Here is a 16,834-nt window from a genome sequence, read left to right as displayed (position 1 = left end):
GACGATAGCCACCACGACGATAGCCACGACGATAGCCACGACGATAGCCACGACGATAGCCACGACGATAGCCACGACGATAGCCACGACGATAGCCACGACGATACCCTCGACGATACCCACAACGGCGACGGCGACAGCGAAACCGGAAGCGCAACTTCGAGATCGGATTGGCCCTATAAGCGCTCGACCGTCGATCCTTAATCCAAATTTATTCGCAAACGAGGCGCCTTTCCGGTCATAAGGCCGTTATCTATAAATAAGGAGTAGAGTCTTATTACGAGACATGTGGCCAAACGTCGCGGCCGCAGCTTTAATAATCCATGGCTGTGTGGGTTGGCTTATTATTTTTATATTCACCGCATTTCCTAATAGATTTATTGTCGTTGGTATAGGGCCGTGGAAGCTGCACAAAAGATATAAATAACGCGCGATTATTGAAAATGGATTTTGATATAATCCAAGGTCGCGGAATCACAGTCCACGAATTCGCCAAAAATAGCCGAGCGCGCGCGCATCTGTGCGTGCGTACATGCTTGAGCAAGTGGCCAAGCGACGTTTCTTCGAGTCTCTTTCTCTCTCTCCGTGAATGGATACGGCATCATCAACCGAAAGAAAATTATAATAATATGTATTTCTATCAATGTGATGTTGATTAAGAGCTTAGTCCTTCGTTGTTATTAAATCAATTGTGTATTACAAAACACTAAAAATCAAATTTACCATTTTGGCCAATGTAATGTGGTTAGAAAACTTTCATTGGCATAAAAATCAGCTGAGTGGCATTGAGATGTTTTCAAACTCAAACTTTTTAATTCAGATAAATTTTTTAATTCACAATAATCGATGTAAATGGTAGGGATATTGGAAAAAGTCGGCAAACATCTTGAATTTCATTTTAATTTTCATTTCAAGTTCAACAATTCTTACTATTTGGCATATCAAATTCTATCATAATTGTTGTATCAATTACTAAAAATTTATATTATTTTCTATCGTGCATTATTATTAACTTGTTAATAATGCACTATAAAAAAAAAAAAAAGAAAAAAAACTATTATTAAGATTTATACGAATATATTCAAATATAAAAAAAATTGTTATCAATAATGTACTGGCAAATATTTATTATTTAGTTTTTTATTTACATTTTAAAATAAAAATTTATCGATTCATGCAAATTTAAAATTAAAATTAAAAAAATTTTTTTAATTTTTTTATATTCAACCTTCAAATATACGTGTGTGTATTTGTGTGTGACTTCATATAAACATAGTTCAGTTCAGTTTCAAATGCCAAAAATGTTTTTCACTTGTATGCTTTCTCATATTGTGCTGTCATAAATAAAGCGAAAACGTTACCATTTAAATAGAAAATTCACACGCGCACATATATGTGATAAATTTATCAATGTATTATTCATTTTATAATTCAAAAACTAATTTATTCGAATAATCTCGTTTTCTTTTGAAAATATGATTAAGAGTTTAGTTGAAAACAAGTTTTCAAACATTGTTGCAATGTTTACACGATACATGTAAATAAAGCTCATTGTTGAAAGTAAGCTTAACCATATTTAGCATTAGTATAAATTTTTAAATGTATGCTATTTCCAGACAAAATATAAATATAATTAATATATAATGATATTGAATGAAAATTGGAAATAAATAAAAACAAACATTAATAAGTAGCACTAATGATATACGAGTGTAAATTAACAAATTAACAATATGAAAAGACAATATTTATAAGTATAGTAACAACTGTATCAGAATATATAATGAATTTAGTGCTTATTTGCAGACGAATATATGAATCGTTATAATGAAGAAAAAATATAAGAAAAAACTTTCTTAGTAATAGCTTTTCGTGAAATTCGCTAAATTACTTAAGAATGAATTGCGCATTATTGAAATAAAATTTTAGAAAACTCGTTAAAAGATTATAATAGATATATAAATAATTTTTTGAACGCTATTAACAACAGTTTACAATAGGTTAATAACATTTTTTTCCCCTTAATTGTTAAAATTTGAACATTTATTATGAAATGTAGGTGAATAACAGAATAATAACATGTATTCGCGCTGATTTGTGTCAATTGAGCTTTTGATAAGAATGTGACGCATGAAACATTCGATGGAAGTAGAAAAATAGATACCCTGACACGAATTTTACGTATTATTGATCTATAACTGACTTTGTCGTGTATCTCTGGATTTTTTATACAAACTCGATTATGAAATCTCTAAGCTTTGGTATTAGAATATAATATATATATATATATATATATATATATATATATATATATATATATATATACGAACTATTTAGTTATGATTAAACGTCTAAAAGTTTTATTTTATTTATTTCGAAACAAGTCCAAGTACAAATCTTTATGCTAATACTAAATAAACGATAGTCGTAAATATTTCAATCAATTATACGTTCATCACTCGTAATGTCGACATTTATTTATTCCCCTGACTTTTCGATGGGAGAGGGATAAAAATGGAGAATAAAGTGAATAAAATTAGATATGGTAAGAAAATTGTATGGTAAATGTCCCGGTGAAAATAGCAACAACGGTAAGATTTTCTGTAGCATGAGACAGAAATATCCATTTCTGACAATAGACATTTCCATATTGCGGATAAATAACTTCCAATAATTCACTTAACAACAGTTCACATGAATTTAATAAACTTTCTTTTTTAAATCGAGTACTTTTTAAATACCCCATTAAAAAAAAAAAAAAAAAAAAAAAAAAAAAAAATCTATCCTTTTCTAATTCACCTACTAAATCATAATTAATAATCCTAGTGACATAAAATTAAATTCAAATTCTTCACAAATTCTCTAACCTAATATTGTCATTATAAAAATTAAACGTATTTAAGTTGCAATGATTATCAATGATAAATTAAATATAATTATAATACATCACTGTAAATATCTTTATCCTCGTTAAATTTTACATTATTTTTGTATTATAAAAAGAAAAAAAAAATAATAGAAATATTTGTAAAAATTAATAATAGACTTAACCGAAAAAAAATCGTTTTTTAATATTTAAAAATGAAGTATTAAAATAGAATAAAAGCTCTTATTTAGTATAAAAATATATTATATTTTATCTATACTCTGTAATTAAATTACAGTTTCGTTGATTGAAATTCAATAAATTAATTTTAACCTTTATTAAAGTTTAACTTATATATGTATATGTATGTATTGCAAATAAAATATATAAACTATTGGGAATAAGAAAAGATCGGCATATGACAATTATTGGGAAACAAAACAATGAGATTGTTTGAAATAATCATTTAACTTTTATTTTATGATTTTATGATTTTAAATGAAAAGTTCGTATGAAAATGTTTGCATTATATTTGAAGTTTATATTTGAGTATAATACTGATTTTCACTTAAATGAAAGAAAGTCCATCTCCTGCGAATCATATGCATTGTTATTGTACGCGACTTTGCTGTGTGTGCAATAACAATAAGAAAAAGCATAATTAATGCTGACACATATTTAATAAAACATTTGATAAATAGCAGGAATAATTTTTAGGAAGGTAAATTATAAAGAAAGAAAAACGGCAATAAAAATCTTTAAATGAAATACAATAAAAGTATAAGATTTACGTACGATTGTAGGGAGAAATTAACGGGCGACAAATAAATCAGAAAAGAAAAGATTAAAGTATCGTGTCGGATATTTATTCGGAAAGGAAATTCGTGATTGATCTTCGGTGAAAGATAGTCCTTCATTCAAATGCAAAAGAAATATTTATTGATTATTTTCGGCCTCCCGCCATCGAGAAAGCATCGAGTAAATATTTTCCGCGTCATTTTCACATTTTCCTGCGCACTATTTCACTTCATCCAACATTAAAGTGCAACGTACATTCATTACGTAGTAAGTTTAATGAATAATGTATTTTATCGTTGCATTTCTATGTCATGAGAATATTTTCTAACGATTCAAGTGCAAGTTTCCCTAATTTCGAATTGACTTGCGATCCATTCAATATAAGTTTATTCATCAATGATAATATCCATTAGTCATTAGATCAGATGTTTCTTTATTTGTCAAAACCTTACGTATTAAATATATGAAATAAGTTGGTGTGCGATTCGCCTTTCTTTCTACTTAATTCGAGCACGCATTGTCCATGTAAATTATTGCAATTCATATTTATAAAAATTTAATTCCGCAGTTAATGCTCTATTTCGTAATAAAATAATTTTTTTTTTTTTGGTAATAAGTAATAAGTAAATTATTCGCTCGTTGTTGTTTTCGCTTTTATTAAGAGGCAAAGATCGAATATAATAAATGTCAGTTTCATTAAAATCAGCTTTAACGTTGTTTAAAAATATCTCTCCTGTATTTTACTGTCACTCGCATAAATAATTTTATATAATGTACTTACTGCTTAATTTGATAATAAAATTTATTTGTCATGCTTTTATCTTGATTTTATCTCTTTAAAATGAAAATATTCATTTACAATTTAATATTTCAGCATAAGTCACTGTTCAATTATTAATTTAAATCTAAATCAGTGATTTTTTTTTTTTTTTTCATTTTATCAAATTTTACTATCCACATTGATAAATGATGTTTGGCAAACAAAAAACAAAAAACAAAAAACAAAGAACAAAAAACAAAAAAACAAAAAAAAAAAAACAAAAAAAAAAGCAACAACAAAAACAAAAAATTACTTCCGGCAGAAATAGCTTTTTATTTGCAAAGTATTGGAATTTGATAACAGAAACTTTAATGGGCGGAAATTATGTTATGGATAGTTCAAAGTATTATTAAAAATTATATTACAATTGATGTATGCGCATTCACTTCTAACATTAATAAATTTTCATAAAATTTTCAGCATAACTTTTATCGGTTATAATTTTTAGAACGAGGAATATTTTATTATAAAAATGATTTTATCTCTACTTTAATTCTGAATATGTTTGATCATAATAGTAGAAGTATTTTTATCGGTAAATTTTGTTAAATTATTATTAACAATTATTCACTATTAAATGTCACTGATTGGCAAGTACGGTGATAAAAATTTTCTTACTTTCCGAATTTTCATACAAATGCCAATGTGCTTAATGTAAAATGCTTCTCATACATCGAAAATATTAAAACGAGCAATTTTATTTCATTCTTTCGTTAAGTTTTCATACATTGCGTAATAGAACCAATTACATTCTAAATAATTTCTACCTCCATTATCACTCTCCCATCCTTTTACCAACAAAGAGTTAGTTAATTTTGTTCTTTATCACTTTCCTCAGCATACACGAAAGAAGAAAAAAACCTTTTATTACCAAAGATGGAATGTAAAACGCGACATGATTTAGTCATACGTGCGCGCGCGCGCGCGCGCGCGTATTAAACGTGAGTAACGAAGCACTTGTTACTCGCACAGGATCGATGATCCATCATTTATCATGAATATCAAGGGGTCAAAGTACATTTCAGTCCTACATGAAATGCTTGCAGATGGTAGCACAACCTGTAGAACGCAATTAACTAATTGTAATTTTATTCGAGCTTGCCAAAGGAAAGGTTATCTATCATTCTCCTCCTTTCTCCATACACCATTCGTGCATTTGCGAATAACACAATGATCGTCGATAAGATAATGACAAATAATTAACCGAACGTTCGTTGGAAAGCTCGATGTGTCGGATTGGAGACTAATCAACAAAGTGCCCACACTTTCCACACCACTCGAACAATTGCTCCAAGTCGCACAAGTAAATCCAACTCTCTTAGGTACGAGTATCGGAGCTGGTAATCGGGCGTATCGATTACGCACTCAACTCCCCAAGTTGGAGCTATCAACCCATTTACCATTTACTTGTCCGGTATTTCTAGAGCGAACTTAAGGAGATCCCCGCGAGCTACCGTTGGCCGCTCAAATTACCAGCTAGACAATCAAGACTTATCATCCTCTTTCCAACGCGAATTAACGAGGAAGTTCGTACGCCGGGATGGGAGCGCTCGACATCTCTTATGCAACGGATGTTGAGTACCAGCATTGAAGGGTTGGCAGCGGTGATCTCGCGTATTTTTTCATAAATACCATACAACAATAATAGCGAACTATTATTCATATTGTGTTTAATGACAGTTCGAACGAATTTTATATTCACGAGTTACGACGTTACTTTAATCGTAAATGCCCTGACTCCCGTGGCTTTATTTATTAATAAACTAGTAACATTCCTGCGATACCCTATATACGTGCTACCCGTTGATGATGTAAGAGAGAGTTTCGTCTTTATCGACTGACCGAAGTTTTCCCTCGGCGTTCTAGCTCGACATACTAGTGCCCCCTGTTGGCCAATTGTGGTATCAACTCAGTTGGAATGACAGTCACATTGTTAAGGGTCGGGGCCGTGGCCGGCGACCTAGGCGGGGGGGGGGGATCCGGAGAGTAAAATCTTTTTAAATTAACCGAACACGTGGGCCAAGTATGTACCGCTCGTCTCGTTGATAAATTCTTTGAAAAGCGAGCAGAGATCGTCGTTCTTTTTGTAATTAAATAGTGAAGAGCTCGAGGCAACATCATGACTATCTACAACTTTAAAAAAATTGCTGTTGTCCCGTCGGCCAAAGTGAGTAAGAGCGAGTAATGGCAAAGAGGTTATATATTAGCGTACCGTAGGCATTGTCGATCGACGATGTGTCACAAAACCGCTATTGATTATCGTTATATTCTTTCTTTATTAACGGATATTAAGCTATCGTTGCTATATTTCAACATAAATTATGTATAATGCCTCTGCTTTTAGGATTTCATCAATATAACGCTGTCAAAGGTACAGCGAAAGACGCCAACTGTCATTCACAAACAGTATGCAATTCCGCGTATTCGTGCCTTTTACACGAGGAAAGTTAAGTTTACGCAGCAGACTTTTCACGATCGTCTAAGTCAAATTATACAAGAATTTCCAAAACTCGACGATGTTCATCCATTTTATGCCGACCTTATGAACGTTTTGTACGACAAAGATCATTATAAATTAGCTTTGGGTCAAACAAATACAGCCAGACATCTAATCGACAGGTTTGGTATCCATTATCATTTTGGTATTCGATTATTCGTCCATTTGTTTTTATTGATATCGCTTTTATTGATTCGTTGTAGCGTTGCAAAAGAGTACGTTCGACTGCTCAAATATGGGGATTCGCTATATCGATGCAAGCAATTGAAAAAGGCCGCGCTGGGTCGCATGGCCACTATAATGAAAAGGCAATCTACCAATTTAACTTACTTGGAACAAGTGAGACAACATTTATCTCGATTGCCCAGCATCGATCCTTACACAAGAACAATTATTATATGCGGCTTTCCCAATGTTGGAAAAAGTAGCTTTATCAATAAAGTAAGATTGCAAGGTTCGAGCCTTTAACGCATCGATACCATTACAATTTTAACGACGCATCTTTGCTTCAGATTACAAGAGCCGACGTCGAAGTGCAGCCTTATGCTTTTACAACTAAATCATTGTACATTGGTCACATGGACTACAAGTATTTACGATGGCAAGTGATCGATACACCTGGCATTTTAGATCACCCCTTAGAGGAGAGAAATGTCATTGAAATGCAGGCTGTAACGGCTTTAGCTCACTTAAGATCCGCTATTCTATACTTTTTTGACATTTCGGAACAATGCGGTCATTCTTTGGACGAGCAGGTAGAGAATATGATGGTCGTTCAGTAATAATCGAGCTATACCGCATTAACTTGTGCGTCGGCGACATAAATATAATCACACGATTAATTGGTATAATTTGCAGATGAAATTGTACGAGTCGATCAAGCCACTTTTTCAAAATAAATCCGTCACCGCCGTGCTGAATAAAACGGATGTTATACGTTTGGCCGATCTGCCGCCGGAAAAGAGAAGTATTCTGAAAAAACTGGAAGACGATGAAAATATTCCAGTCATTGAAATGAGTACCATCACAGACTTTGGCGTAATGGAGGTAAAGAATCAGGCTTGCGAAAGATTATTGTCCTCGAGAGTCGATCAGAAGTTGAAAAGCAAAAAGGTGAATGAATGTCCTTTGGCCTAACGATATATAAATAAGGATTTTCTCTCGTGCCCCTAATAGCTATGCCTAAAATTCGTAGATTGACAATATTTTGAATCGCTTGCACGTGGCTCAACCGAAACCACGGGATAACGTTGCTCGTTTGCCCTGTATACCCGATAGTGTCGTGCAGAAGAAATTATTGTCAGCTAACAAAATCGAGCAACGAAAACGGAAATTAGAGCGAGAAATTGAGGAAGAAATGGGCGACGATTATGTTTTGGATCTCAAGAAGAATTATGACATCGAAGGCGATCAAAAATATGATATTATACCAGAATTTTGGGAAGGTCACAACGTGGCGGATTACATCGATCCCGATATATTCGACGTAAGTGGCGCAATATGGCCGTTTGACCAATCGTTGTGTTGATGTTAAATTTTAATTTTCTAGAAATTGAATGCATTGGAGAAGGAAGAAGAGATAAGAACAGAGGCTGGCATCTACAATTACAGGGTGCCAGAGTTAAGTGAAACGATGAAAGAAATACAATTGTTGGCAAAACAAATTCGCGAGAAGAAAATAATCATGAAAGAAGAATCGAAAATAGTTAAGCAATCGACCAAGCCAGTAATGCCTCGTACAGCTGCTGTTAAAATTCGTGATCGTTCCGTGTCGAAGCTTCGAAATCAAATGGAAGATTTAGGAGTAAACATGCAAGATACAGGAAACGTAACTAAGCCAACTTGTTTCATTATTATTCAGCGACTATTCATACAGACGTGGAAATTAATAAGAAATGCATGTATTATTGACACTTTACAGGCACACTTTACCAAAACGAAAAAGCGAGGCAGATCATTATCCCAGAGTGGTGACCGGAAGCGGCAACGTTTGCAATCGACTTCCAAGGCTCGCAGTAGTTCTAGACCTCCGAGAGATGAAATGGGCGTTAAGGATACTGTGGTAATTAATATAAGACTTTAAGCGATCTTTTCATTTACGCGTCAATGCAAAAGCAAAAGCCTCAATATCATTATTTCCTTGATTTTACATTTTAGATGAAGAGTAAACTTAAGAAGATAGCGCACAAGGCTATTAGGAAGAAAATTGCTAATAGGGGTCTCAAGGGTGAAGCGGATAGATTTATCGGTAACAAAATGCCGAAGCACTTATTCGCTGGTAAACGATCGATCGGAAAAACCGACAGGAGATAAATATTACCTTCACATTGTTATTATTATTATTATTATTATTATTATACATATACATACGCATACGTAACACACACACACACATGCAAACAAACAAACACGCGCGCACACACACGCGCGCACACATATATATATATATATATATATATGCATACGTATATTACGTTATAAAGCTGATGTGTTTTATAATTTAAGAAAATAAAAAATAAATAAGAAATATATAAATTTTATTAATCTTTGTAAACAAGAATAGACTGCAATTTTTCACATTTATATACAGTTATAAACGGTGTATTTTAAATACAATTTTATAAATCTTATTTTAATATTTAATACAAATGTTAGTTAAAGTAATTTGAAGAGAAAAAAACAACAACGGCTCACTCTGACAGAAAATTAAACAAAAAATAGAATTATAAAAAAGAAAAAAGCTCCATATCTATTTCAATAAATAAAATGGCATTTAAAACAAACAAAAAGAAAATGAAAAAAGAGACGTAGTAAGCTATCTATAAATAAAGTAGTAAAATTTCATTCGATAAAGCATTATAAAACGGTAGATTTCTTTGGTAATATATCAGGAAGCGCTGCAGTGTTACATCCTTTCTTCCTGTTCTTCATGTGCTCCTCAACGATTTTTAAGAATGCCTGTCGTTCCAACTGATTGTAAGCAATGGATAATACTAATAAAGCGGCATTTTGCACATACGTACAGCCGGTACTTAATAGATCGTGTCCTAACTCGAGGCAAGTACCAAAATCACATTCGTCGCCTGCAATAGTGGCGAGTCTGACAACTTCGCCAAGCTCTGTGCGAGGCTCTAATCTGTCCTCGTCAGACTTTGCATCATCGATCTTCTTAACAATTTTCAACAATTGGCCTGAGACGAGAGTTACTTTGGTCTTTAGAATGAATATAAATTTTAATAATACCGATTACAGATTATGTGCAGGGTCGATACTTACTGTCGCTCACCGATAGTTCTCGATAGCCGAGTTGCGATTTCTTATTGTAAGGACAAACAATCCCAGCGCCATGAATTGTTCTAGCTACGACATTTTTCTCTCTAGAACTCATTTTTGGTGTCTTAGCTTGAAGGGAGATATTGTGCTTAGTGGCATAAGCCTTGATCTTACCCAGAAGGTTGAAGTAGCTTGTCTTTTCAAATGGATTAGCTTTCTTTATTCTCTCCTCCATGTAGAGCCTACAGATTAGATAAGAGAAAATGAAAGCCCGACAGTATAATCGAGGCTACTCGTTATTTTTTCTATCTACATAAAAACAGTAAATTTACGCTATAGCGCCAAATATATTTTCAGCTACGGGCTTGATTTTGCAATTAACATTGCAGGAATTCGACGCCACAAAAACAGGCTCGCCGCTCGGTCTGTCTCTCCAGTAACCAAAATGTAAGCCTTCCTTATCGTTTCCTTTCAGAATTGTCTTTATAAAAAGAGCAGGAATCGTTAATATTTAAAGCAATTATGTCGATTAAAGGTTGTCGCGAATCCATTAAATACCTGAAATTCCGGAGGATCGTAATAATACCTCCAATGGGTGAGTAAGCTACTTTGCTTAGGTGTACTCTTAGTAATCAGTCCGTTTAATACATCGTAAGGGCCGACTAATTTTATATCGACGATCTTGAATGCGGTGGATGGCTCGTTGGGTTTCAATTCTCTACAAAAATTATAAAACCGATAGAAGTCATTGGGCATCGATACAAGAAATATCTCAAGAATCAACTGTCTAGCATCGCTATAAGTATCCTCCGTGTCTTTGGCACATTCATTTTCAGCTTTAGCAGCATTTAGGCTCCCTTCCAAATTCGAGGATACATTTTGCTTCTTATTCCTCGACAACTCACTCGAACTGCTTCCTTCATTATCCGGAGATTTTCTCTTCATACTACTATTCGATTCCTTCTCGTCATTTTCCTTCTAAACATAAAAATTATGAACTTATAACACCTACCCTTCTCTCCTCAATCCATTAATGGAATCAAGACATTTTAATGGCAGCAGTATTTTAAGGTTATAAGCATAAAGTCTTACATTACTAATTGGATGCTTATATTTCCTATGATGTTCGGGATTCTTTTGAAAACAGTCCGCACCGTATTTACACTCGACTCGCGAATCCTCGACACCAATGATCATACCCTCGCTATCTTCGCGCTTATTCATAATTTACTCCTTTACCGAGCCTCCCAATGACTAATTCTATCTCTCCTCCGCTACTATCCAACACCCTGACTTTTGTTAACCGATCCCCGAGAAATCCTCGGACGAATACAAACACAGCTACTAGGTAGCTAACTTCTACTAATCAGTGAAGATTCATCATATGATGGCCGGGCCTTTCTCGACAATCCCCAAACCTCCTCCTCGTCGCTCTCGCACGGTCGATCTCGTCCCTCTAAACTTATTATTGGCTCTCGGTTTCGCGGGCTCGTCTTTTCAACGCTTAACCCCCTAACACACACAGGCACACACATGCACGCGCGCACGCACACATCCCTGACCCTACGCGATCAAACCACAAAATGCTGACAAACGCAAATACGCACAAACGCGCGCGCACTTTCCACCCTCCGAGCGACAATCGCCACCTACTCGCCCCTCCCCTTCCGTGCCTGCGCCACTAACTGACTGGCACTATTCGGCGAACAAACAAGACGACGCGAAAATTCACATGTTCGCGGAAAAATATTCACGTCACGACGAGCGGCGCACGAGCAATTTTATGTACGAGGATCCCCCGATCAGCTCTTTCTCCTACCTTCTCATCGGCCTACTTTCACCTGCGACGACATTAACTCCCCGGCATAACGAGATGTCAAAGTGTCGTCGTCGTTGGCGGCTTCGAGCTTCCAAGCTCCATTGTAATAACAAAGAAAGCGGACGATGGTCGGATGGGCTGGAGAGCTCGAAAAACCTATTACCCGCGAACCATCGAGCCAATCAACTGCGACCTTCCGACGAACGACCGGACCGTCGTCCGCTGTTTTTGATCCAGCCTAGGGCACTCGGCTCAGTCCTAGGATAAATAATGATAGAGAATGTTTGAATTTTCGGTGTGTTTTGTGTTGAATTATCGCAGTGTCGTTTATTAAAATTAGCGGCGACAAATACACCGACTCCTCCTTACCAATGCGTAGCTCAAAATTGGAAATTCGTCGACTTTGTGCCCAATCGAGCGACCTTTGACTTCAACTTCAGCGACCGCAGCCTTAACCTTCCAATATTATTATTATTATTATTATTACGACGACGACGACGACGACGACGACGACGACGACGACGACGACGACGACGACGACGACGACGACGACGACGACGACGACGACGACGACGACGACGACGACGACGACGACGACGACGACGACGACGACGACGATAAACGAGAAGAAGAACGATAACAGTAACAACGGTAATAGTAATAATGTTAATACACAAGGTAAATTGTTGATTTAGTATTTGCTTTTTTATGTCGAAGCGCTGATGTTGATTGAGGTTAGAATTGTCTCGCTTCGTTTCAGATGTTGAACAGCACGTGCCAATTTCTTCGTTGGAACAATAACATTCTTACGCGTGGTTTTGGATCAGTTTTAAATAAAAATTTGGAGAAAAGTAAGTGAAGTTCTGTGAGACATTGGATATTTGAAATTCCGACCGTTTTCGGGATAATCTATTGTTTGTTTTCCTTGTTTTCCTCGCTGACGATTGAAATCAAGTCGATCGAATGTTCCACACACGTTTAAAAACCGGCTCTTCCATTTTAAAATGGAACAACTATTTACAATATTACAACATTGCTGGACTTGTTTTATTTTTTCTTATTTACTTTGGCTTATAAAATTACATAGCGCTTCGCGAGAGATTATTTAAAAGTCCTATTATCGCTTCCAAATTAAAAGCTAACACGTTATTCTTTGTCTTTACTTAACCGTAATTTGCATTTTTGTCTAATACTTCTTCTACAATCTAAGGTAATACATATTTTAATAATAAGAGGGATTAATAGCTCCTCTTGTAGTTTGGATGTGTGGTTCTGCGCGATGCTGCCTTTACACTTTCATGCATTAATTACCTTTTGTTGTAGCCTTGAATCAAATTACGCTGCTTGGAAGGGTCGGCCAGGAGCCTCAAAAGCGTGGCAGCGAGGATCATCCGGTAATTGTATTTTCCGTCGCGACACACGTTAATTATAAGCAAAATGAAGGTAAGATTTGTAAGAAGAATCCAGCATATTTGCGATGTAGAAAATTTAATGGATTAACATAAAATCTCACGATTGCAGATGATTTTATACAAAAAACCGACTGGCACAGAATATGCATATTCAAGCCAACACTGAGGGAAACTGTTTATAATTATTTGAAGAAAGGTCAACGAGTGTTAATTCACGGCAGAATAAGTTATGGAGAAATAAAGAACGACAACGGTGATTCGAAAGTATCGACATCCATTATAGCCGACGATGTTATATTTTTCCATGCAGTATAAATATGTAAAAATATTTTTAAGAATTTCACGATAACATACCGCTAAATGTACATAAAGATATATAAAATAAAGTTTTCAGGAAAATAAAAACAAATTTTCGTGTATTCTTTCTTAATAAGTAAATAGGTCTGTATTTACAACATTCGTATCTATCATTTTCAGTAACAATTTATATAATATAATAAAATGATTCTAATTCTAAAATTTTACAAGTATTATAATTTTTATACACATTTCTCACTTAGGTTTATGCAGAATAAATTCTTTTCACCATATTTTACCTTGCCAGCGTTGTTTTAGCATTCTTACGATCTACAATATATGCCAGCTGTGCATTCTCTTGCACACTAGTATAAATTATTTACACTTTGTAAACAAAAATTAAGGGTAATTCTTTATTATATGCACATGTATATATGTATATTATATACATGAATACATGCGTAATTTTTATATCGTTAATATTAAACTTCTGTCTAGAAAGGGTATGTATTTGTCGTTTCTCAATCAACGCACTTTCTCGTTCGTTCAATTTAATTATATACATATACTCGCTCCTTTTAAGCTTACAAAGATCACAGTATACAAGTAGCCAGATATAAATTTCAATTTTACAGTAATCGCTCGAGGCTCTCGATAAGAATATCCTATGGGGCTGTTGACATAGAAAACTTATCTGTTCTGGTAAGTAGAAATAAAAATAAAAATTCCCTCTTCATCCCATATACTAAGCATGAAATTTTCCATTGTGTAAAAAAAAAAGAAAAAAAAAAAAAAAAACAATTCAATTACTTTGTAACTTTATCTCAACCTCAGAGGTTAGAAGATCCATAATATTCCGACCTGCGAAGAATTTTCTAATGACAACAAGATTTTGTCGACATCTCTTCCATTTAAAGGAAATCCCTTTCGCACAAACTTTCACAGTTCAACTTCAATGATATTTCTCGCGAAAATCAGTAATAATTAGTGAAAAAATACAATACACAATTACATTCGAAATGTATAACTCTGGATTGCCACTAATACGCTTTACTTATAAATTTTTTGCACCGAATGAGTTGGTCGAGCCAGTGCAAGCCTGGTCGTGGAATGTAAGCCACAGAATCACACACCCAGCACGACGTAGAAATTTCGAATATAGATTTTGGTAGTAAAATATATCATGTATTTATACATATATACATATATATATATATATATATATATATATATATATATATATACACATATATATATACACACGCGCGCGCGCGCGCACACACACACACACACATATATATATATATATATACATATGTTTTTTTTATGTATAAATTTATGTATAACTCTGGCCCCAATTTTCCATAAATTCCTTCTATTTTTTTTTTTTCCATACAATTAGATATATTTTTTTCGCTTTTTCATTTCTTTGCTTTATAGCAAGCAACTTATGTACAACTTATTGATTTACTAGAGTATAATCGATTACAATTAAACACGCAGGTGGTGTGTCGACTGTTAAAAATTCGCACCATTATTGATCAAAGACCGAAGCTAATACCACATACCACACGTGTCTTTATTATTTTCATATCTTTATCTTTTTTGCCTTCTTTTTTATTTTTTTTTCATTTTTTGACATAACAAATTATTGTTCTTGGCACACGGATAAATTTCTTTTCTGTTTCTCTTCCTCTTCTTCTCGCTTCACTACCCCCCCCCCTCTCTCTCTCTCTCTCTTCCGCCACCCAGTCACGTTGCTGTCACATCGCCAACGTTTTTTCTTCCTCACTCTCTCTCTCTCTCGAACAATATCTCTAACTCTAACTCTAAATCTCTCTCGCTCTCTCTCTCGTTCTCTCTCTCGTTCTCTCTCGTTCTCTCTCTCTCTCTCTCTCGCTCTCGCTCTCTCACTATCTTGCGTACGAGCGCGCTTAACATTCTGTAATAAACTCTAATATCATTCATTCTCACCTAGTCGCAACGCGCTATCGCACGCACGCCTCTATACAAATGTATCTCACTTATCTGTAAAGTGCACGTAGCAAATCGACGAAACGATTTGATAATTAATAATTTATAACATCGCGAACACGAACATTGGCTAAATCTCTCTTTTCACGATAGCTTAAATCACTTCCGTGTCGTATTTATCGTACGTGATAACGCAATTACAAATGTCAACGAAAAGAAACATAAGGAGAAGAAATACAAGAATAAGGCAAAATAATAATCATAATCGTAATAGGTAGGAGGAGGTACAAAATAAAGAAAACTGTATGAAAACGTTAAACCAAAGTCTCGACTCTCTCTGAAGAACAAAAGATGCAAGACACCATATGTGCGAGTGTCATGCGCGCAACTTCCCCCGATGAACATATTCTTGACTCGCAGCAGTTCGTTGTAACGAAGAATATATATTATTTATACATGTGTCTTTTTCAAGTCGACGCGTCGTCATTCCCAAAGACGGCGAATTGTCGCTAAAACCAAGATCCAGAAGAGAAGAAAACTAGCTGTGTCGCGGGACGAGCGTGACGAGGGGGATAGGGGGGGGGGGGGGGGGGGTGGGGGGGGGGGGGGGGGGGGGGGGGATGGGAGGGAGGGTGAGTGAGAGTTTGAGTTTGAGTTTGAGTTTGAGTGAGAGTGAGAGTGAGAGTGAGGGTGAGAGTGAGGGTGAGAGTGAGAGTGAGAGTGAACACGTCCTTCAATGGTCACATGGGTTGATGCTTCCTTCTCATTCGTGTCTCCAACTCTCGGCTCCGCTCTCCTACGTAACATTTGCGTAGTGGATAAGTCTTCCAGTCTCGTCCCATAAAGGTGTCGGCGCCTCTTATTATCGCGCATTGTACTTAAATACGGAAGAATCGTGATTCTTGCAAAACGTCCAAGGTCTCGCGAGCATTGCACTTTGGCCCTCCTCGGGCTGGGGAGGGGGGCCGATGGAGCCGAGTCGTATCCCCGAGAACGCGTCGAAGTGGAATAGGATGTCGGGGGGATTCGGCTCCGTTGACCCGAGCGCCCCGGGCGTTTGACTCGACGGGCTCGACGT

The 16,834-nt window shown here is 35.4% G+C and overlaps 3 protein-coding genes across 3 annotated transcripts; 2 read left to right on the top strand and 1 right to left on the bottom strand.

Moving 5' to 3' along the window:
- The first annotated feature begins 6,564 nt into the window (after positions 1-6,564).
- Non1 (nucleolar GTP-binding protein 1) lies at positions 6,565-9,347 on the top strand. Its single transcript, XM_011503751.1, has 9 exons — positions 6,565-6,651; positions 6,829-7,103; positions 7,185-7,422; positions 7,494-7,736; positions 7,840-8,094; positions 8,177-8,467; positions 8,531-8,809; positions 8,903-9,043; positions 9,139-9,347. The coding sequence occupies exons 1-9, from the start codon at positions 6,604-6,606 to the stop codon at positions 9,292-9,294; spliced, it is 1,926 nt and encodes a 641-aa protein (XP_011502053.1). The 5' UTR covers positions 6,565-6,603; the 3' UTR covers positions 9,295-9,347.
- A 423-nt stretch (positions 9,348-9,770) lies between these two features.
- On the bottom strand, positions 9,771-11,607 carry Hpf1 (Histone PARylation factor 1). Its single transcript, XM_011503750.1, has 5 exons — positions 11,347-11,607; positions 10,813-11,232; positions 10,587-10,735; positions 10,258-10,496; positions 9,771-10,172 (listed from the first exon to the last, which is right to left on the bottom strand). The coding sequence occupies exons 1-5, from the start codon at positions 11,476-11,478 to the stop codon at positions 9,838-9,840; spliced, it is 1,275 nt and encodes a 424-aa protein (XP_011502052.1). The 5' UTR covers positions 11,479-11,607; the 3' UTR covers positions 9,771-9,837.
- A 1,207-nt stretch (positions 11,608-12,814) lies between these two features.
- mtSSB (mitochondrial single stranded DNA-binding protein) lies at positions 12,815-13,841 on the top strand. Its single transcript, XM_011503749.1, has 3 exons — positions 12,815-12,924; positions 13,397-13,516; positions 13,595-13,841. The coding sequence occupies exons 1-3, from the start codon at positions 12,834-12,836 to the stop codon at positions 13,798-13,800; spliced, it is 417 nt and encodes a 138-aa protein (XP_011502051.1). The 5' UTR covers positions 12,815-12,833; the 3' UTR covers positions 13,801-13,841.
- The last annotated feature ends 2,993 nt before the right edge of the window (positions 13,842-16,834 follow it).

The sequence above is a fragment of the Ceratosolen solmsi genome, unplaced genomic scaffold (assembly GCF_000503995.2).
Source record: "Ceratosolen solmsi marchali unplaced genomic scaffold, CerSol_1.0 scaffold48, whole genome shotgun sequence".
NCBI lineage: Eukaryota > Metazoa > Arthropoda > Insecta > Hymenoptera > Agaonidae > Ceratosolen > Ceratosolen solmsi.
The sequence above is the reverse complement of the archived record's forward strand: the minus strand, read 5'-3'. Positions and strand labels throughout refer to the sequence as shown.